The 22,631-nt window shown below is 43.9% G+C and overlaps 1 protein-coding gene across 1 annotated transcript in view; it reads right to left on the bottom strand.

Annotated features, from left to right (window-relative positions):
- LOC142584535 (uncharacterized) overlaps positions 1-22,631 on the bottom strand; it is a 714,262-nt gene that overhangs the window by 212,419 nt on the left and 479,212 nt on the right. The window contains exons 22-23 of the mRNA XM_075694643.1: positions 22,379-22,454; positions 2,081-2,281 (exon numbers count right to left, since the gene is read on the bottom strand). Coding sequence (XP_075550758.1) covers positions 2,081-2,281; positions 22,379-22,454 — 277 coding nt within the window. The remainder of the gene's footprint in view (positions 1-2,080; positions 2,282-22,378; positions 22,455-22,631) is intronic.

Raw genomic sequence — 22,631 nt, 5'->3', positions numbered from 1 at the left:
ATCAAATACCTTTCCCTTTCCTGCAAGTCTGGGAGGGGGGTGTCACAATAACTGAGGGAGAACCGGGAGAGAGGGCACAGTGCATTTCCCCCGTGTCCGCACTGGCTCTAAACATGTTCGCAACGTGCAAACGCAATGGCACGAGTACACAGGAGGAAATGGGTGTGTGTGCTCCCCACAGCTGCAAAATGCCTAATTCTTCGAATATTTTCGAACATGAGCTATTTTTATCCACTGATAGCAAGCTCATCGGTATGAGGCCCGAACTTTGTCACAAGTGAAGTTCTTTCTCAGCAGCTGGAAAGTCAACCTCAACTATCCTGACACAATGCCTCAGTGTTGCACTCCACTGCTTTAAAGAATTTACTTTGGTTTGGATCAGGGACATCTACATCTTGGTGTTAATCAACGCTCTTTCTTGAGCTCAAGCTCCTTCAAAGAAGTGGCGGCACACTTCCTTCCCCATTCATTTTTCCATGCGTTGGGCCTTTCTGTTCTTGTCCTCCTTCTGCCGTGCGTTCACCGCACAGACTATTTGAATCCTCTTGGTCAGTTGTACAGTCAACGTCCGATTTTTCGGATTCCCTAGGGGTCGTGGAAATGGCCTAATATCGGGCAGTCCAAAAAAATGAATGCATGTCTTTTACCGCCCTGAAGGGCTCAAATTGCCACAGGCACATCCGAAAAAGCTCTGAAGGCTTGCCAGCACACTTATTAGGCATATCGGTGCTCATACTGTGACAGAAGACAACGGGTGCACATGTGTATAACTAAGAAATACATACTGTGGCCAGTGACATTAGCCCCTCCCCACGCTTTTAAGCTTCACCGCAATACTTAGTGCACGCTTCACCGCATACTGAGGCGAAGGTGACTTTTGGCAATCAGCATTATGCAACACGCTGTGCTTTCCGAGCTTTGAAGCCATTGCGAGAATTATAAAGGGGGAAACGGCACCCTTGCTGACAGCAGTGAATTCTTTCAATGAAAAACACGGCACAGACCGGCAAGAAGCTTAATGGCGAATGTCGAAGCAGCTAGACCTAGTGTTGCTGCGGTGATGACCACGACTGGCAGCGGATCTGCATGCAATATCGTCGGTTTGAGGCGGCAAGGTAATTAAAATGGTGGCCGTAGTGGTTTTGATTAATGCCATTTCGAACCTGTGGTCACGGCAGAAGGTCCGGAAAATCGGACGGCGAAGGGGTCTTGTGTCCAAAATTTCAGACGTTCTTATACCTTGACTCTGTAGGGTATCATATGGCGGTGCCGCAAAGGCATCCAAATTATCGGGCATGTTACAAAATTTGGGCATCAGGGAAATCAGTCATTGACTGTGCACTGGCAACTCCTCCAAATGACGACATGGCATTGAAGACGATTCATTCTGATATCTCTCTCTCTTACTTGAGCCAGCATTAGCGCGACTTTCGTTCCCTTTCAATAAAATTACAGCTAATTTTCTCTGATAGAAGCACAAGCTCCCTGAATTTTCCTTGAGTATTTCCAGACTATTAAAAATGCCTGAAAATTCCCGATTTTCCCAGTTGGTAGGCACCTTGAATATCTGTGACAATACAGCATCCAAAGGTACCTAAGCGCTTTGCTTTTGCCTACACTAAAAAGTAAATGTTCTAAAATTAGTAAGGGGTTGACCATTGTATCAGCGTTTCAGATCTGCTCTTGCTTAAGTGGTGCTAAAGCAGAAAAATCTTACATTAGGACAATGGTAAAAAAAGCTTTAAAATCGGGCGTTTTACAATAAAATCGTACAAGTTAGCAGGTATGCAGACTGCAGTTGTCCTTGAAGCCCAAAGCAAGTCAGCAAAGGGCAAAAGGATGGACACAGGTTGTCTATGTGCACACGCTACGTGCAAAGACCATGCAATGACTTTTCAGCTAAATACTGAAAAACATTGCCAAGGCTTCTGTGGGGAGCCTAGAGGGGAGCAAAAGAGACTAGAGGGGAACAAAAGAATGTTCATACATTGTAAATTTTGTTACACAGAGGTGTGACTGCACATATGCACTTAATGAAGGCATGGCTGAGTAGGTTACCACAAATTATGGCTAAACTTACGTCGGCTTCAAGATGCTTGTACAAAAGTGGCAGCAAGGTCTGGAGGCTGGCTGGGTGTTGGCCACTGAGGAAGACAGCCACATTCTCAGCGGCCAGTGTCCTGACAGAATCATGGCTGCTGCCCAAGAAGCGGAGAGTGTACTGAAGCACAGAGACCGGCTGACCATCAACTGTAAGGCGCACCCAAGAGCTTCTGGGCTCCTGCGTCATTGCACAACGAGGCACACGAGAAGCACAACATGCACTGATACAGTGGATGATCAGAAGATTGTGCGAGTAGTGGTGTAAAATGTTATACATTTAATCACACTTGAATGCAATTGACCCTCATAATTAGGGTTGAAAGAGTGGATAGTCATCGACCCAAGTTTAGGATCAAGCTACAAAGGAAGCCCATACCAGGTTCTCAGAAAGAAAGCATTGCAGTTGAGGAAAACCTTGTCCTGGTCCGGGATTGAAACCTGGGACCAACCACTTTCTGGGGCGGTCAACCTACTATCTGAGCTAACCATGGGGCTAGCGGATTTCACTGCAAGGACGAATCAACCAACAACTCAAAGCAAATAGACACTGATTATGGCAAATCAGTTCTCTGGAATCCTACAAGGTGCAGGCAGTCTCATGAAAGGGATAACTGTCATTTGCCCAAATTCAGAACAAAGCTACAAGGGAAACCCATATGGTTTTCTTGGAAAGAGAGGGTCGCAGTTGAGGAAAAATTGTTCATGGTTTGATATCTTCTAATTGTCGATTAATGCGGCCTTGAACTGCGATAAGCAAGCCTCCTGGTTAGCTCCGATTGTAGACTGACCGCCCTGAAAAAGGCGTTGGTCCCATGTTCAAATCCAGGAAAATGCAAATTATTCCTCAGTTGCGAGGCTTTCTTTCTGAGAAATCCACATGGGTTTCCTTCTTAGCATCGTGCTACATTCAGGTGGATGACAATATTCCCTTTCATGACACTTCCTTCACCTTGCAGAGTTCCAAAGAACAAGTGTGCACTTATTAGGGCTGTGTAAATACTCAAATAACAAATAGTGGTTGTTCGAATATTTAATACAGTACAATTTCAGTGATACAATCAGACCTGATGCAAATTTCAGGATAAGAAATTTTCAAGAGTCCCAACTCAAGTCCATTACCTTACAACATGTTAAATATCTGATGCTGTGAACCACTTTTCACGCCACAACGGATGATACGAATAATGCTGTGCGATCCCCGAGGAATCAGTAAGGAGGCCCCAACTGGCTCAAATCGGCTTGGCAAAGCTTTAGGCACTGACGTGACAGTAGCCCAAGGCAATGGCTGTTGGAAGGCCAGCAGAGCAGCCGCACCAATGCGCTGGTCGCATTCCTGCAGCTCCCCCTTGACTCCACTCCGTGTTTACGTGTTTTCACACGTGTTTATATATGCAGATATGTACATTCACGCACACAGTTTGAAGCTTTCAGTCTGCCCACAAGCATACAGATCTACTTGCCATGCACACTGACAGTACTCAGTGGCCAGGCACGAAAATGCAATGCAACTACAGAGAAACCTCATTACTACGAACAGCACATTAATGAACAAATCCCCTGCTGACTTCTTATAATTTCAAGGTAAAAACATTTCGGTACTACGAACTTCAGAACCGAACTTTTCAGAATAATGATCATTATTCAGTTGCCGTGACATGTTAACAATGCCTCAGTACTACGAACTAACATCCGAAATCTGGGGATTATTAGATTTCCATGTATGCTTCATGGCAGCCGAAAGGCTAGCAGACGACAAGGCGCAGAAAGCGGATGCCATGGCACATGGGTTTGAAAAACCTGAGACAGCGCTCAATAAAAGATGAGGGAGAGATTTCTTTTCTTTTTTTTTTCCCCCATCTATTGTGGAGGCTATGACGCACCGGGTTTTTTGCGTGCATGGTCCACCCAGGCAAGTGAACGGATTGCCCAAGTAGTCAAGTCAAGTCAAGTCAGTTTTATTTACATCATTATGTGGGCAGGCTCAGGCAAAAAAGCGAACGATTTTCGCTTGAGGGAGCCCAAGCCCCCCTACATGGCGTACAGCAAGGTCAAAAGTTTTAAAAAAGTACAAAATCCACACACACTACAAAACAGAATATAATACAAGAAATTCAGAACAATCGATATAACATGCTCATTAATACACAAGGCATAGGTGTTAACAGAAATGCAAATGTCATTTGTGTCACACTTTAATGCAAAGGGAATACAGCAGCTTACAAAAAATGATTTCTTAGAGTCTGCGTACTAGATGTTTCAACAGAAAATCGTTCAAAGATGAATTTATTTAGTAACCTTGGAACTGCATGACGCATCATCTGTCGACCATGTTCTGTATGGCAAAAGGGAATGGTCCAACGTTCGTGTCTTCGAAACGAGTATGGCGTTGAGTTTGATTCCAGGGATGACAATGCTATCAAGAAGTTGTCATTGTGAAAAATGGATTTTTTATATTTTATGGCTAAGAAAAATTCGTATAGCTTATGAACGGGTATGATTTTGAATCACTTAAACAGTTCTTCGGCATGTGCGAGGTAGTCAACATTTACTATGTAACGTACTGCTTTCTTTTGCAGCATGTATATCTTGTGCAGGTTAGTCTGAGCAGTAGTGCCCGAGACAAGGAAATAGTAGTTAACATATGGCATGGATAACGTGTTGGATATTATTTAGTCGATACAGCTAGATAGGAGCGAAATTTCATGAGCATTCTGATGCACTTCGATAAATTGGTTAAAGTGGAGCTAATGTGAATGTCCCATTTCATGTTCTTGTTAAAGAAAATTCCTGGTGTTTTAGTGTGTCTTCCACTACTATAATAGAGTTGCCTATATTTAGCCTAAGGTCTGATGTAACGACGCTCTGCCGAAAATGAAAAAGTACCGCTTTTGTTTTCTTACTATTTATTATCAAGGAATTTGGTGCACTACATGATTTCAACTTTTCTAGTACACTGTTTATGTTTGAAATGAGAAATGGAATGTTATTGCCCCTAAACAAGAGACTCGTAACGTCTGCATACAGAAGATATTTTGGAAGGTTTCCGATATCTGTTACGTCATTTATGTATACAATAAACAGTAGCGGTCCTAAAATACTTTTTTGTGGAACTCCAGTAGATATAGGTTGAAGGGTTGAAACATGCTGATCTATTGTTACACGTTGATATCGATGCTGTAGGTAGGACTTTAGTAGGCAAGCTGCAGTATCACGGATTCCATATCTTTCTAGCTTGTTGAGTAGCATTTGATGGTTTAGGCGATCAAAAGCCTTCGAGAAATCCACAAAAACACCTATGCACATCTCCCTGTTTTCAAGTGCCTCGAGGATTATCTCTTTTTGCATTAATAAGGCTGTTTCAGTGGACCTGTTTGGGCGGAAACCATGTGGTGATGGATTAATGAGGTTAAGCTTATTGCAGAAGTTCATGAATCTTTTATGAATTACTCTTTCTAGGCCCTTTGAAAAAATCAGCAGAATAGAAATCAGTCGATAGTTGGACATATCGTTTTTATTGCCACTCTTGAAAAGTACAATTACTCTAGAGATTTGCATTAATTTGAGAAAGCAACCTGTTGATAACGCCCGATTATATATATAAGTCAGTAGGGGGGCAATAATAATTAGCACATATTTAACTGGAATAATTTGTATGCCATCAATATCGTGTGATTTGCTATTTTTCAACGAGTTGAAGATATTACATACTTCGCGTTCATCTGTCAGATCAAAATAAATACAAATACAAATACCCCAAAAGCCTATGACTGGCTTGAAAGAGGGGTGCACCCCCATGCATAAGAACTGGCAGCAGCAGAAGACGTACAGAACAAAAGAAAAAAAAGACTACAGTGCATAGGTAAACATCATATTCAATAAAAAATTAGTGAACCATCCTCTGCAATAACAGGCAATAATTCTGCAAGGCGGCAGAATTAGCCCGAAACGCTCAGGAACACTGAAGAATGCAAAACGAAGACTAACAATAAGAAAAGAAAAAGGGAGAAAGGAGACACAAACTTGCAGTAAAAAAAGAACGTATTGTTAGGTCCTCAGTGCTTATTGCGCTGATTAAGAAGAGTTGGAATTACATGTCGGAGCATTTGATGACCATAATTAGTACGAAAGGATGGCACATACCAGATATTGTTACGTGTTGGGTAGTAATTAGCTTTGGGCCATAAGTTAGCTGTGTCATCAAAGAATGCGTCCTGATTTTTCCGTTTTCTTTCATATTGTTTACTTAGCAATAAATTATATAGGTCATTAATTGGAGTTACTTTTAATGATGAGAAAAGAGGTTGAGTGTGAGCAGTAAACGGGGCATTTGCAATGATACAAATGACCTTTTTCTGTATTTTCTGTAACCCATATGTATTTCACCATGTTGTGGTACCCCACACCAGATGACAATATGGAAGGTTAGATAAAAATAGTGCGTTATAAACTAAACGTCTAACACTTGAGGTAGTAAACAGCGGACTTTGTATAACATGCCTGTGCATTTTGCAAGTTTTTTAACCAGATTGTCTATGCGTATGTCCCACGAGAAATTGCACTGCAGTGTCACACTTTTACTGACTCCGCTATTTCAATGCTTCGAGAACCAGGCACTAGTGTAGGTAAATGTTCTAGTGGTTGGTTCTTAGGTCTAAAAGGTACAGCTTTAGTTTTGGTACCATTAATTGTCAATAAAGATTCAGTACTCCATCCGACCAATTTGCGCAGAGTTTCATTAGCGTTTAACATTAGTTAAGTCATTAAGTATTCTAGCCCTTAAAATTATACTGACATCATCAGCATACATTATACATTTAGCACTGTTGTCGATGTTCACAGTTTCGTTAATATAGATATTAAAGAGTGTAGGTCCAAGAATACTGCCTGGCGGCACGCCAGATGAATGGATCTAAAGTTCGATGAAGAATTGTTAATTACAACTCGTTGCTGGCGGTGCTCTAAATATGTTATTAAAAGCTGAAGGAATGTGCCGCGAAATCCATAGTGCTCAAGTTTAAGGAATAATGTTTTGTTATTTACGGAGTCGAATGCTTTGGAAACATCTACGAAAACCCCGAGAGTTAGTTCTTTTTCTTCAAATGACTCTAATATAATTTCCTTCATGCTTAATAATGCAGTTTCTGTTGATTTTCCTGCGACATAACCAAACTGGGAAGCTGATATGACTTTGTGTTTGTTAATAAAGCTTGTAATGCGCCCTTGTAAAAGCTTTTCAAAACATTTCGAAAAAACTGGCAAGATCGATATAGGTCGGTAGTTGGAGAAATTATCTTCGTCTCCTCCTTTAAAAATTATGGTAATCATGGCAACCTGTAGATTTTTTGGGAAAGTTCCCGAGGAAAATGCCAAGTTTATTATGTATTCCAATATCAGTGTAAGTATGTGTAATGCGTATTTCGCTGGCAATATTTGGAGGTCATCAATGTCCTTACTTTTACTATTTTTCAGCGACTGTTGGACTGACAGAACTTCGTTAGTTGTAACAGGGGTTAAAAACGCGGTTTTGCTAACCTTTTGATTCATGCTGTTGAGGTATTGGTTGGGCTGCGTGCCGTCTGCAATGAACACGAAGAAATTATTGAAAGCATCTGCTAGTTGAGAACCGGACAAGTGAGTGCCATGTGTGACTATTTCATCCACTACAGTCTTCTGTTTTAAGTTTAGTAAACTATTGAGCCACCTACAAACAATATCAGAGTGCTTCATTACTTTGTCGTTAAATTGGTTACTCATATAGTTTCTTTTGGCTTGCTGATTAATACTGTTAGCTTAATTTCTCGCAGCCTTAAACTTCTTCAAATCGTCAATATCATTCGTTTTTAGAAAGTGCTTAAAAAGTATGTTTTTAATTCATATCGCCTTTAGGCATTCCTTAGTTATCCATGGCTTAGGCGCCTTCCAAGCTCGCACTCTTGTTTTGTATGGAAAAGACTCGCAATACAGCTGCTTGTAGGTGGAAATAAAAATACCATAGGCTTCATGAACATTGGTTTCCTCATAGACGCTGCTCCAGTTTACTTGCGACAGTTTATCATAAAACATTTGTAAAGTAGTCTGGTTTATGTCTTGAACACGCATAGCATACCTTTTTGCAGGTTTGTTAGGGGGAACTGAGATTTGTAATTAAATAAATTGGTAGGCGATCACTAAGATCAGCTGCCAGTGCACCGGATATTGACAATTTATCACATGCATTAGTAATGAAGGTGTCTAGTAACGTTGATATTTCGGGCGTAATGCATGTTGGTTGATTTATGATATTGAAAGACGTGTTGGTCTCTAGTATAGTGTAGAACTCTTGTTGAAGTGTTGACTTTTCAAGCAAGTTTATGTTCAAGTCCCCGCCTAATATGACTGTGTATTTATGATCATTTACCAAGCTGAAGTACTCGTCTATAAAATTATTACCACTTCCCCTGGGTGAGCAGTATGTGACAGTAAAAAGCAAGGAATTAGATTTTAGAGTAACCACCTCATAGTGATCGGTTACAACACAGAAGTTGTACTAATTCGCATTTTAAAAATGTTTTCGACAGCATCGACAACCCCCTCAACTCTCTTGGAGCTCCGGTTAAGGAAAAATGTGGAGTATTCAGGTAGATTAAGAAAAGCAGAGTGGCTTTCGTATCATGTCTCAGAGATCATGACGTCAAACGTAAAGCTAAAGCTGGAAAGAAAGGCACATATATCATCACTCTTGTTTCGCGCTGATCGAGCATTCAGATGCAGAAACAAAATGTTACCGCTTTTTGTCTGATAACGGGTGCTCAGTTCGTAAGGTGTCAAGGAATCATAAACTTGAAGCGTTCACTGATGCCATGATCTTGGAGATAAGGTATGTTGCAATCTACTAACGATAACCATAAGAAGAAGCCAAAAGAGTTTAAAAAACGAAGCTTTGAAAAATATACGCCAATGTAAACTGCAATGGGCATACTTATAGCATGGCACAGACACTATCTTTTTAACCACGTCTGTGCACAATTTGTACACTTTACAGGGCACGGCATAAAAGTCAGTAAATTTTAAATCTACATTGAGGAAGAAAGCACTACAGACTCTCTTAGTACAGCCATCACACAGGTACTTACAAACCTCCTCAGTAGTTAGTCTAGCATCGCTGGCAGAAACAAGGGTTAAGATGATGAAGCAGTAAATAGCTGTTTTAAATGTGAAATTGTCAAAATCTTTATAGCAGAGAACACAAACAAGAGAAGTCATGTGCTGATAACATGGTTATCAGCACATGATTAGATACTGCGGTTATTCCTAGGAATTGTGCTGCTCAGAGATTGAGGGTTTTGAGAACTGCAGACATCTTTAAAAAATGTGTTAAATTCTTCGGCAAGTTCTGTGCCATGTATGTGGCAGTCTGATAACTGGCGACGATGCGGTTCTGTTTAGCAACTTGTTTAGTTTTTTCTATACGTCTGCACTATCCTTACAGGATTCCTGTTGGAACTGACGCTGCAGGAAACGCTGCTGTTCATTTCTCAGGAAGGAATTCAGCTTATTTCTATAATGTTTAAATATTTTTAAATCTCAAAGTGACCTCATTTTGACAAACATTTTATATAATCTAGCCTTCTTTTTTATTCGTCTTAAGCATTCACGGATGATCCAGGCCTTTCGGTTGTTATGATGTGGCTTTAAAATATATTTCTCTAAATTGTTCACAGTAAATTCCTTTAAAAATGGATATGAATGTTTCATACGCCTCATCTGCAGTGTCACAGTGGAATACACCATGCCAGTTTTCATTCACAAGACTCGAGTAGAAAGATTGCAATGTTACAGGGGTGATGTTCTGGATAATTACTGTCATCAAAGTTCGCGCATGCATTCATTTATCTTCATATCAACAAAAAGGTATATCGGAAAGTGGTCGCTTATGTCATTACATACAACTCCTGATATAAAATTTTTTTCATCAATGTTGGTGATAAAAAGGTCTATCAAAGTTTCTGTGTACATTGTAACACGTGTTGCAGTTTTAGTAATGATAGCATGGCCGTTGGCTTCTACTGTCAAAAGAAAGGTCTCCTGTGCACAGCAAGATTTTAGTACATCAACGTTGAAATCACCCGCAAATAATAATTCCACATTATTTACATTCATGTAGTTGAAAAGCAATTCAATGTAGGAAACGAATTTATTGAATTGACCGTTCGGCAGTCGGTAGATCACGCAGAATCACCAGAATTGTTTTGTGAAGTGTATAGAAGCTGTGGTGTATTCAATATCTTTGAAATGTGGAAAAAAGTATATAAGTCAAATTTCAAGATGCATAAACGAAAGACTAAAGGAGCATAGACTTAGCGTCGAGCAGGCTAACAGGAATCAAGGTATTCATGTCAGGGATTGTCCCTCTAAAGCTTGCACCGCAGAGTTCAGATGCTGTGAAGTGATGAAGAAACACAATAACCAGCTGGTCCGGGAGATAACAGAGGCAGCGGAGATTATCAGACTTCGTGATCAATGCGTTAGCATGCCGTCCTTGTTACTGACAAAAAAAGAACTTGAGCTTTTGCACATACAATCACTATCTTGAGTGCGAAAAAAGTGCGTGTTTCACATGATGTGCGATCACATATCTGTGACACGTGTGGGCAATGGTATAAGAAGCCGTGTTTCTTTTTTAAATAAACGTTGTTGAAAGTTAGCCCTTGTGGTGTTGTCCTCTCGTCTCGTGTCTCGTCTACGTTTTGCGCTGTAAATGTGTAAAAGGACGCAGTAAATGTATTTTCTCGATTTCAAGCATAGGCATTCAAAATCTTCAGTCAACAGAGGCAGTTCAGGAATTATTTCACATTCTAGATTATTTTTTATGAAGATTTCAATCCCACCACCTTGTTTATTTGGTATGTTTAGGAAGAAAGTATTATATCCACCACGCCTGTAAACCTCTGTATCCGATGAATACCACGTTTGTGTCAACATTATTACATCGAAATCAAAAACAAAGTCATTTAGAAGAATAGAAAGCTCGTCTCCTTTATGCCTTGCTGATCTAATATTCAGATGAAAAGAACTCAAGCCGATTTTTCTCGATGTATTAAATGTGGTGTTTATGTCATGCGAAGATTAGCCATTTTACAGGCGAGATGCAAAATATAAACAAGTGAAGACACTTAAACCATTTTTTCCACGTCCTGAGCATTGAGAAGGTACAGACTCGATGACGACTCTTCCTTCTTGTAGCAGCAATGGAAGAGCGCCTCTTCCTTCTTTCAGCCTTTTTTCTGTGCAAGTCATTTTTTTTTGCGAGTATTTGTGCAGTCATAGTAGCTGCACGCGTGGCGGAATGTAACCTCTGTACTTGCGGGGATGCCACACGGTCATAATTTGCACTCTCCAGATGGTGTCTTTACGCAGGTTTGCGCTTCAGCATAGATCAGGTGTCCGCCTCTAGTGAAACAGTTGCAATGTTTATGGCAAGAAATGTGAAAGACAAACAGCAAGAAACATTGCGCTTTGGAGGCAATATGGAGCTTCCTTTTTGTTAGTTTTCTCAGCATCTGCTTTGGACACATGACACTTATTATATGGTGCTTCGATGATGGGTGACGGCAGAACCTACGGAAAATAGCAACAGCGCAGGCCAAGAGCCAACAACGTTTTTGCGGATAGCTCAAATGGTGACAACTTATGAACTGATGTGCGAAATGGTTAATTTTCGGGCTTTCACTACAGCAAACTTTCAGAATAACGAACAATTTTCGGCAGCCCCATGTGATGCATTATGTTGAGATTTGACTGCAGTACACTGATTGTCAAGCTACAGATTCATTTACATGGACTGTAGGTTGCCATGGACAAAGCGGGGGCCCAAAGCGCAAGCTTGCCATGGTCATGCAGACATCAGAACTTTCGACAAGAAGCTGATAATGCCATATTCTACCGTGAAAAAGTGCCTGCCATTTACCCTAGGCACCAACTGCCGTGAACCTGTGACTACTGTGCTGTGCACACCATGTGCAGAGTAATAACCTAAAGTTAGTCAATGGTAATGGCAAACGATAAATTACAACACTGCTATCATGGATAAGTTCCAACTCGTTTGATTCGCCTTTCCTGTGCGACTGAGTCATGTGATGTACAGTCCGTGTTTCCATCTGTATCACATGTTGGCCTTAAAAAGTTGATGATAACCTAAAGAACCCACCTGCTGCAAAAATAGAACAGCAGAAAGCAAAACTTTCTAAGCAACATAAAAAGACTATGAAGCACAGCACTGTCCATTACAGTCAACCCTCCATATAACTAAAATGTTCTTGGAGCAAAAAAAATTGGTTAAACCATGAATTTGAATAAATCAAGCTTTTCAATTTGCAGCATTAAATTTAATTTCAAAAATTTTCAGAACATTGCTGGTGGATAGCATCTTGTCAGTAAGCCCTTGTAATGAAATTGCAGAAAGGTCAGGCTGTAATAGCATGGTTATAAGTGCCAGCACGTGCGGTGCATCATGGCGAGAGCAATGTATCGGCGTCGCTCACAGCATCTGTCTGAGATTTGCATGTGTTGCAAAATGCAGCACCATAAATCTTGGAGGCCATGGCTGACCACGCTTAGCGCCTACAGCCACTATCAGATGGTTTACACAAATTAAAAAAAAACTTAAAAATATATGGATATGCTTCATGAGATAAAAAGAAAATGTCCCACTTTTGCTAGAAAAGCGGGGCATTTATGTTGATAGCAAAGAGACAAAAAGAAATTGTCCCGCAAAAGGAAGAGAAGAAGGTGATGAGAAGGCTTGCAGCATCACGCAAAGAATAGGAAAAAAAAATAATGTAGCGACAACAGTTACAAAGTTCACATATAGATTTTCATTAAATAAAAAAGGTCTTACTTTACATCCATTTATTTCTTCTACTTTTGCACCTATATTTGTTTTCGCACATTTCTGTTTGTATTCCTGTAGATCGCGAGCATGCATTCACAACTGCTAAATTCCAAGTATTGCAAGTGCAGCAGCAAAAGGAACCATCAATAGCTCCCCCTCGCGAAGTGTACAGACAATGTCTAACTGATCGCAGATGCATACACTGTAGCTTGAAGGAGGCGTCGTATAAGCGCTTTCCAACCATAGGGCAAGGCCGCTTCCAAGGTCGCCTATTTTACACGTGGCTCAGAACCATATAGTTTCGCAGCCCGTCTCGCCGCTGTGAGGATTTGCCCTTTAAGCAAGTCTCTGCCAATGCACCCTTCTCTCATGTGAGGCGTCAGCCTTGGGCGGAGCTTCGGTATCAGTTCCGTCTCATTCGGAAAGACTTCTCCGATGCCTCATGCAGGCAGCCCAGAGCGTGAGCTATTTGGTGTACCTCCATCCATATGCGACTAGTAAATTCCCGGTAACCACTACAAGTTTCTTTTTTTGCTTTTTCTGATTTTTTTTCACAGAGATTTCAAGCATGGCTCAAATCTGCCAAAAATATATTGTGTACCTAGGTGCTTTCAAGGCAGCACTTAGTAAGTCATGCGAGCATGAGTGCAATCAAAGTTTTTAAAATCAGATATCGCGACTACAGAACACAGGCTTTCCCAGTTCCGTGATCACTTCAGTATGCAAAGCCATATTGCAGAAAGAGAAAAGAAGTTCCGATGTTTCCAAAAAGAAAACAAAGAGAAAAGACAAGTGCACGTGGTGCCATACCTACACAAGCTGTCGCACAATCTGAAGAAAGTTTCCAATAGACATAATATTAATTTGGTTTTCAGTGCCCTATGTAAGTTGTCCTCGATATGTAATCGCATGAACAAGCGCGAAAGGCACCTGTGCACCACAAATCATGAAACTCGTTTCACTGAGTGCAGGCGCAACGTCATCTATCAAATACCGCTCAGCTGTGGAAAATCTTGTACAGTCGCCGACCGATTTTTTGGACTCCAAAAAAATTGGAGGCTTATCAACGTTAAGCCCAGTAGCTGCGAAGCATCCACTGGGCTTAACCTTAGCGTATCCTTAGCGTTTGGAGGCATCTTGACCGCATACACGCCCGGCGCAAAGACGCTGGCGCGGTTGCGGGCACAGAGACTGACGCAACGGCGGGCGCGCGCCGCTTCATCCCTGGCGTGACGTCACATATCACGTGATGCAGCGATGGTGGCGCCGCCGCCGCGTCGCGCGCGACGGCGCGAAACGAAGCGTGGAGGCCTCCGCCGGGCGACGTCCGACGGCGCGATATGAGGCCCCATCTGCAGCCGGTGTGACGTCATCACGTGACGTCACATCATGTGATCTCACTTCAGGGTCAATGGTGGCCACCGCCGGGAGGCGACCAACGGCGCGATATGAGGCCCCATCTGCAGCCGGTGTGACGTCATCACGTGACCTACTTGAAGGTCACTTGAAGGTCAATGGTGGCCACCGCCGGGAGGCGACCGACGGCGCGATATGAGGCCCCATCTGCAGCCTGTGTGACGTCATCACGTGACGTCATGTCACGTGACCCCACTTCAGGGTCAATGGTGGCCACCGCCGGGCGTCGCGCGAAGGCCCGAAACCTACGTTAATATGCTTCGCATAATATTCGGACATGCCCGATTATTCGGTCAGCTTCGCGGCACCGCCATTCTTCCCATAGACCATAATGTATAACAAATGCCGAAAGTTCGGACACCTTGCAACCTCTCGTCTGATTTTTCGGACACTCCTTGAGCCAACTCAATTAAGAGCTTCATGCACCGACTCTGACCGGTGCATGGTTCGACTTGCTGAAAGCCATTTTTGTTTTGAACGGAGCCTTCTTGCTGCCCCACAAAGTGGCGCTGCTGAAAATCCCCGCTCATCATCATCGTTTCTGCCTGGTTTGATAAAAGTGTCTCTACAGCAGTTCGGTTTTGGTTTCAGCTTAGTAAGCCATGTCAAGACAATCCAGCAGCTGATTTCTTTCTTCGCACACGACGCTGCCAGCAGGCTATGTTTTCCGTTTGTGCGACTGGTGTCGGCATATAGTCTGCACGGTGGTGTTTCCTTTGTGTGCTGTGTCGAGGTTTCGGTGATCCAACGCGGCATACGGAAACATCGCATCAAGTGTCTAATGGCGCCGACAGTGCCCGCGCAGACTGCGCTGGGGAATGCCATCAAGCGGGTTCAGGGAGGCCTAAGATTTGTCGCCTTCCGATGAGCTCCCTACTGACGCGGAAAATGTTCTGCCGAGACCTGCGCAGTGGTTGCATTGCGATTCTGGACACCATCTCATTTGACAGTTTCACAGGTGCTGACACTGCTGTACTGACATGCGCAGAACTCGACAACAGCGAGATCACTCGTCAGGTTTCTACTGCACCGCCGGACGATGGAAGATGACGCACCATGTGCTATGCTGCCGTCGCATGCGGAGCATGTACAAGCAGTGACTGTGCTTTCAGCCGCCTATAGTGCCCATACGACCCTCTCAGAGATTCAGGCTTATCTGACTGCACGTAAACGGAACAGTGTGCAACGGCGCATTCACAATTTCTTCAAGCCTACTGCCGAGCCCGAATAAGTGCGTGGAAATAAAGGATTTCATTTTTTTTTCTTAATCTGCTTTTTCGGACACCTGTTTATTCGGACATTTCCGCAGTCCCCGTGAGGTCCGAATAAACGGCCGGCGACTGTATAGGTCAAACGGGACAGTGCTTCAATGAAAGAGCTCGTCAGCACAGCACTTTACTAAAGAATGGCTATGGGAGTCATTTAGCTAGACACTGTAACAAGTGTCAATGCACCCCCATATTTGAAAAGACAAAATTCATAGGGAAAGGAAAGGGTAAGAAGGAAAGGGAAATAGTAGAGGCCTTTCATGTAAGAAAGGAAGGAGATAAATGTGTAAGCACTCCCTCTCTTGCCTTGTCGGGAAAAGAAATCACATTTTTGGAAGAAAGATTAAAACGTTGTTGATTTGCAGATGCTTCTGCGACTCATGTGCGCATGCCTATGCTGAAAAAGGTATAAATATCCGGTGAATTTCAAATAAACTTCCAGTTGGCAGTCAGCGCTTGTCTGTGGTATTTGTTTCCTTGTGTCCTCGTCTTTTTCGTGCTGTTTCGCCTCAGTTGTCAATATCTTCACACAGTCCTAGGAACGCTGTTGGTCACATACTACGACAAGTCTGATGCGGAGTGCTGCGAAAGTGACATGAAAGAATTCTGGTGTTTTATGTGCCAAAACCACAATTTCAGTCACTGTTTTGGTAAAAAGTGCGAAGTGTCACGTGAGAATAAAGCGGGAGATGCATGGTGCAATTTTGTGTGCGATCTGTCACACAATGTATCGGAGTCCGACTTGCAGCATATGACAATTCAGCACACGTGGCACGAATGAGCAAGCAGCACGTAGCTCCACCCATAACCGGCGCCACCACTGCATGGACGCTCGGAATGACTTTGCAAATAAAGTGAAAACAAACGTGTTGGCACAGCTCTCACATTCTAAACAGGGTGCGACATAAACAAGGCCATGCAAGCAACGTAGATGTGTTTCTACAAGTCCACATCGAAAGTGTTGGCTCCATTGACGGCCGCCGATGACTAGGAGCCAGCAGGCCTAGCTCGCTGGGAAGCTGAATCGGAGACCGGTGACACTTGGAACACGACCGCATGCAGCTTGTAACGAAGCACCTATGTTGGTCAGCACAATGTGTAGACATTTATGTTGTGCTTAAATTGCAATACATTTGACTTTATACACGCCGACGGAAGCAAACGAGCAAGCCAGGCGAGCCTGTGATCGCTGCGAGACGATATGGGCCTCCCTCGCTGGCGGCCAGATTCCGGGCCAACAGCCCCGTGAGTTTTCGTCTGTGACCGAGGAAGGGCCTCCCTACAAACTTTCTTGAATTATCTTTCACCCGAGGGGGGCAGCTTGCTTGGAATTTTGCGATACAGTAGAACTTTGTTCATAGGCATGGAAAAATATGACAAAAGAAAACATACTAACCAGGAAAACGTACGATCCAAAGAAACTCATAAATTTGACAGACCAGTGTGTCTACCAAGTTGACATTTCCAAATTCCCTGAGTTTTCCAGGTTTTGCCTGAGCACCTTTGCAAAATTCCCTGAATGAGCCAGAACTCTGTTTTATGTCAAGTCAGGCTGACACCACGTTGCCCGATGCTGTCACTCTCTAGTAAGCATGCTGAAACAAAAAAAAAAAAATGACTTAATCCAGTTTGAATAGTAAGGAGTAATATCTATTTTATTTAAAAAGAAAACAGAAGGAAGGTGTTAGTAAAATGCACAGCGAAAGAAATGGTAAAGCCCATTCCAAATTGAGTCGAACATTTTCAAATACGAATGAAAAGGAGATGCATGCATAAGTAAATATTTTTTTAATATGAGCTATTTCTATCAACTGATGGCAAGCTCATCTGTATGAGGCCCTGAACTTTGTCACAACTAAGGTTCTCTCTCAGCAGCTGGGAAGTCAACCTCAACTGTCCTGACATACTCTCAGCCCGTACACAACACCTCAGTGTTGGGTTTCACTGCTTAAAACAATTTATGTTGGTTTGGATGAGGGACACCTGTATCTCAGCGTCAGCCAACACTTAGAAAGGCGGCGGCACCCTTCCTTTCCCGTTAATTCCTCAGTGCGTCGGTCCTTTCTGTTCTCATCCACCTTCTACCATGCTTTCACCATATGGATCATCTGAAGCATCCTCTTGGTCAGTTGTACAGTCAACATTTGATTTTTCGGACTTCCTAGGGGCCGCAAAAACATAAAAAAAGATCGGGCAGTCTGAAAAAAATTAATGCATGTCTTTAACTGCCTTTGTTGTGTCTGCAGCGACAGGCAAGTGGGCGCCGGCGCAGTGAAGGAGACTCTGAGCTAACTGCTCCTGATGAAAACCGGAACGAAGACTCAGCCGACCCGCGGCCGTTTATTACTAAAAAGGACTTCGCATGCCAGATGATACCTCCTGATTGGTCCCAGCTCGTCACATGACAGAAGGGGGGTGCGCCATCTAGCTAAACTACTATGAAACATAAATGTATGATAACACACAGATCTGACAGGGGGCGACACTATACTACATCATCCCCCCCTGGAAACAAAGCAAGCATACAGTGAAACGTGCACACAAGACGCGCACTTAAGTCCCAAGGCAATTTCAGTTCGTTCCCGCCCAAGTTCACATACACGCGCACCAGTCTTGGGCACCAAAACACAGGCAGTCAGTCAAACAAAGTCCGACAAGGAACACGGCACAAAACTCGCTGCACCGCAACAAGAAGCACTTTTTTCCTGTGTTAATGAAACATGTGGACTGTCTCCTAAATGTCACATCGAGGCCCCTAGCCGTGGCATTTCGAAGACGGCAATACGCTCTACACTACAAAAACAAAATCATCGAGCCACGGAGGCTGTTTTTTGACACGATGAGGACGCGTGCGTACCTCAGAAGAACTTTGGGGGTTGCGACGCGTATCGGTCGACTTTAAAGACCCAGTCGTCCCACTATTTCCCTCCCCCTGGTTGGACAATTGAATGTGGTTGTTGCTCAAAGCTGGAGAGGGTTGCCCAGGAAGCTCCTCTCGTCGTCCCAACAAGTCCTGGGAGGCTACCGATTCCCCCACGGTATCAGAGACGACTGCTGACTGTGTAAACTCGGAAGTGATACAGTCAGACGCACTACTTAGCTGATTATAACTATGAGAAGACGCTGTCACTACATCGGAATGACTATCCAGATTTGAATATGAGTACAAAAAGTCTCTATCACTTGTACACAATGTACTACCTGCTGGATCCTTCATCACTAGGGTTAAATTAGACACATGCCACGTCTTCCCATCACTGAGTAGAAAAGTAGATGGTCCTATCTGGGCCTTGACTTTACGAGGTTTACTGTACTTAAAAAATCCTTTCCTGTTAAATCTAATTCTGACGGCGTCTCCCACCTTGACACGAGTTGCCTGAGCACCTCTACATTTGTCTACGTACTGCTTAGTCTGCCACTGTTTCTGCAAGACTCTTTCTTGAACTTCAGACATAAGACTGTCCTGTTCCCGTAGATCTACACAGAGCCGCATGGTTCCATCCTTTTTGCGCACCACCACGAGTGGAGACACCCACTCAGAAGCCTCGACGCGCTCGATGACGTCGCAGTCCTCGAGACGTCGCAATTCCTTTGTTACCTGGTCATGGAGAGCCAGGGGTAGTCGGCGCAACTTTGAAGATACTGGTTTCGCATCTTGCTGCCGATGAATTCGGTGCACAAAGTTGTTGACGAGACCCAACTCGTCACTGAAGTGGTGATCAAAACCTGTGGGGCTCTGTACTGAAGGAAGCGATGGTAGACGACATGTCAGCGACGTACCGTCGATCTGTATGCCCAAGCGTTGGATGGCGTCTAAACCCAGCAGTGATGTTCCTGTAGTCGTTACGTGGAACGTGACGGAGCATGACCTTTGGAAAAACTGGACAGTGGCTTGGAAAAGGCCTTGAATGTCGATGCGTTGCTTGGAGAAATTCCTCAAGTCCACTGCTGTTTTTGACAGTCTGTGTTGTCGACCAAAGTGCTTTCCAAAATCTTCGGCCGTCATCAATGAGACAGACGCTCCTGTGTCCACGAGCAGCCGCACGGCGACGTCGTTAACCACGACCGGAACTTGTAAATCCCTTTTAGCTTCCAAAGTGCTCACCGTCAAGACAGACACGGACGGCTGTCCTGCGGAAGTTGAAGACAGCGTCTCTGCGGAAGAGACGTGTTGAACAATACGAGTTTTTCGGCATACTGATGCAAAATGGCCCAACGTGTGGCAGGCGTTGCACCGCCGGTTCCTTGCCGGACAATTCCTGTACGTTGCAATATGTTTCGTGCTGCCACACCGATCGCATGCACCACTGTTCCCGGAGGAGCCACATGCAAAATGTCGGCCCTCTTGGCGGCTTCTCGGAAGAAGTCGGCCATCTTCATGGCCTCCCGGACTACATCGGCCATCTTGGCCCGTCGATGGAACACCAAGTTGAGATGCCTCGATTCTTCGTACATTTTCAGAGCCGAACGCGCGGTTCGCTCGATGCAAGGCTTCTAGAGAGCGTCCAATTTCTTCGGCCTTGTCCAGGGACAGGGTTTCGCCATGAGCTAATAACGCGCGGCGAGCGCCGGCGCAAAGAAGGAGACTCGGAGCTAACTGCTCCTGATGAAAGGCGGAACAAAGACTCAGCCGACCCGCGGCCATTTATTACTAAAAAGGACTTCACATGCCAGATGACACCTCCTGATTGGTCCGAGCTCGTCACATGACAGAAGGGGGGTGCGCCATCTAGCTAAACTACTATGAAACATAAATGTATGATAACACACAGATCTGACAGGGGGCGACACTATACTACACCTTTAAGGGCTAAAACTACCACAGGCACGTCTGAAAAAGCTCTGAAGGCCTGCCAGTACACTTTTTAGGACTATCAGTGCTTGTACTGTGACAGGAGACGGGGTGCACGCATGTGTAATTAAGGAATACATACTGTGTCCCGTGACAATTGCCCCCTTGCCACGCTTGTTATGCTTCACCGCCTAACACGAATGTACTGAGGCGAAGCTAACTTTCGGTGACTGGCATTACGCAATGCGCTGTGCTCTGCGAGCTTCAAAGCCAATCGCGAAGATTACAAAGGCGGAGTCGGTGCCATTGGTGATAAAGGCAAATTCTTTCAATGAAAAACAGGGCACCGTACGGCAAGAAGCTTAATAGCGAACATAGAAGCAGCTAGGCCTAACGTTGCCGCGGTGGTGGTTACGGCTGCCAGAGGATCTGCGTGCGAGAGTGCCGGTTCGAGGCGGCGAGATAATCAAAATAGCGGCGGTGGCGGCTTTGATTAATGCCATTTCAGACCTGCAGTACGTGGTGGTGCCGCAAAGCCGTGCAAATTATCGGGCATGTCCGAAAAATCGGGCGTCTAGAAAATCGGTCGTTAACTACTCTGGCAATACATCGTGCCGATGATACGGCGTCAATGACGATTCGTTGCGATTCCTCTGTTACTGGGGCCAGCATTAACACGACTTTCGTTCCCTTTCAATAAAGTTACAGCTAATTTTCCCTGATAGAAGCACAAATTCCCTGAGTTTTTCCAGACTGTTCAAATTCCCTGAGAATTCCCAGTTTTCCCGGTTGTTAGACACCCTGCCTGAGACCCAACTGTAGTTAGCACCTAAGCGTTGCGCAAATCATTGCAGCACGAGGCATGTACGAGACGCCAGATGCGTTCAGCTAGTGGAGCTTCGGCAGCCAAGACGCGCGATTGTCTTTAAGATCATGTCGCATTTTAAGATCGCAACGGGAAACGGAAACAAAATCGTGTTGGTGGGAGCCGGATGCCGCCAAAGCGAAATGCGACACTCGCATTGCACCACCTATGACAGGGAACAGTGGGGCGTTTCACTTATCATCTACTAAAAGCGTGCAGTATGCTTCCAACGGCACTATGCTCCAAGCACTGTAGAACACATGAAGATGCTTTAGCAACTTAAAGCCTTAAAAGCAAAATTTTTTGTAATAACACATAGTGAATTACCCCATGTGTATGCATTTACTTTTACATGTGTGACTCTTATTGTGTCTATGACAATGCGGTGCCACATTATGAATGGTTTCATTATTACCTTCCCTTGTATGTTGTAGTTCATACTTTTCCATTCTAAGACAAGCTTTCTGAGTCAAAGCTTGTAACTCGGTCGCATTCTATGTTTCTTTTTGTTTTTATTCTCCACTCCTCTAATAGCCCGATGAGGGCTGACAGTATAAATAAATGAATGAATAAATGAAATGAGTTGGTGGCAGTAGCCACAAATGTGGTGTGTGACGACCTGTGAGATTTGCGAACACCAGAATAAGAAACCGAGTGTGTGCTGGCGTTTTCACAAGACAGGTGGGCGAGTATTGTGGGGAAGCCGATGCAGTGGGCGGCTACCGTACTCCATCGCATGTGCCTTGCGCCTTTACTTGTTTACATGGAATCTAGTGGCAGGAAAACATATCATACGACCGCAGTCTGCCACAGGGAATGGTGGCGCGCCACCAATTAAAAGCATGCGTAGGCTTCTACCAGCATGCACTGTAAGTGAAAGGAGAGGTCGGTGAACAAGATGCAGCAAACCTAGTTTGGCACTCTTAGGTGAGTGAAAAATCTTTCTCTTACATTTAAAGTGATCTAGCTAATAAAGCATAGAAGTGTAGTTGCAAGACACAGTGCCTCACTTTGATCTTGCAACAATATATAAAAAAGAATCTCTGCAAGAAAGAAGCACCTACCTGTAGGCACTCTAAGAGAAGGCGCAGAAATGCCAAGGAGACTGGCTCGTTGAGGATTCCTTGTGAGAGCAGTGCACTGCAACATGCAAGAGAATTTTTTGCAGTGACTTGCTAAGGCACAACCACAGAACACTGGTAATCCACACCAAACACAACACAAGTAGATTGTGCACACAGAATCAAACGACAAGCTGCAGGCTTGGATTCTATCATGCCTTTTTATCATCATGTGTATATTTTTTGTCTTCATTTG

The sequence above is a fragment of the Dermacentor variabilis genome, chromosome 6, assembly GCF_050947875.1.
Source record: "Dermacentor variabilis isolate Ectoservices chromosome 6, ASM5094787v1, whole genome shotgun sequence".
Lineage (NCBI taxonomy): Eukaryota > Metazoa > Arthropoda > Arachnida > Ixodida > Ixodidae > Dermacentor > Dermacentor variabilis.
This window is presented reverse-complemented; position numbering and strand designations above follow the sequence as displayed.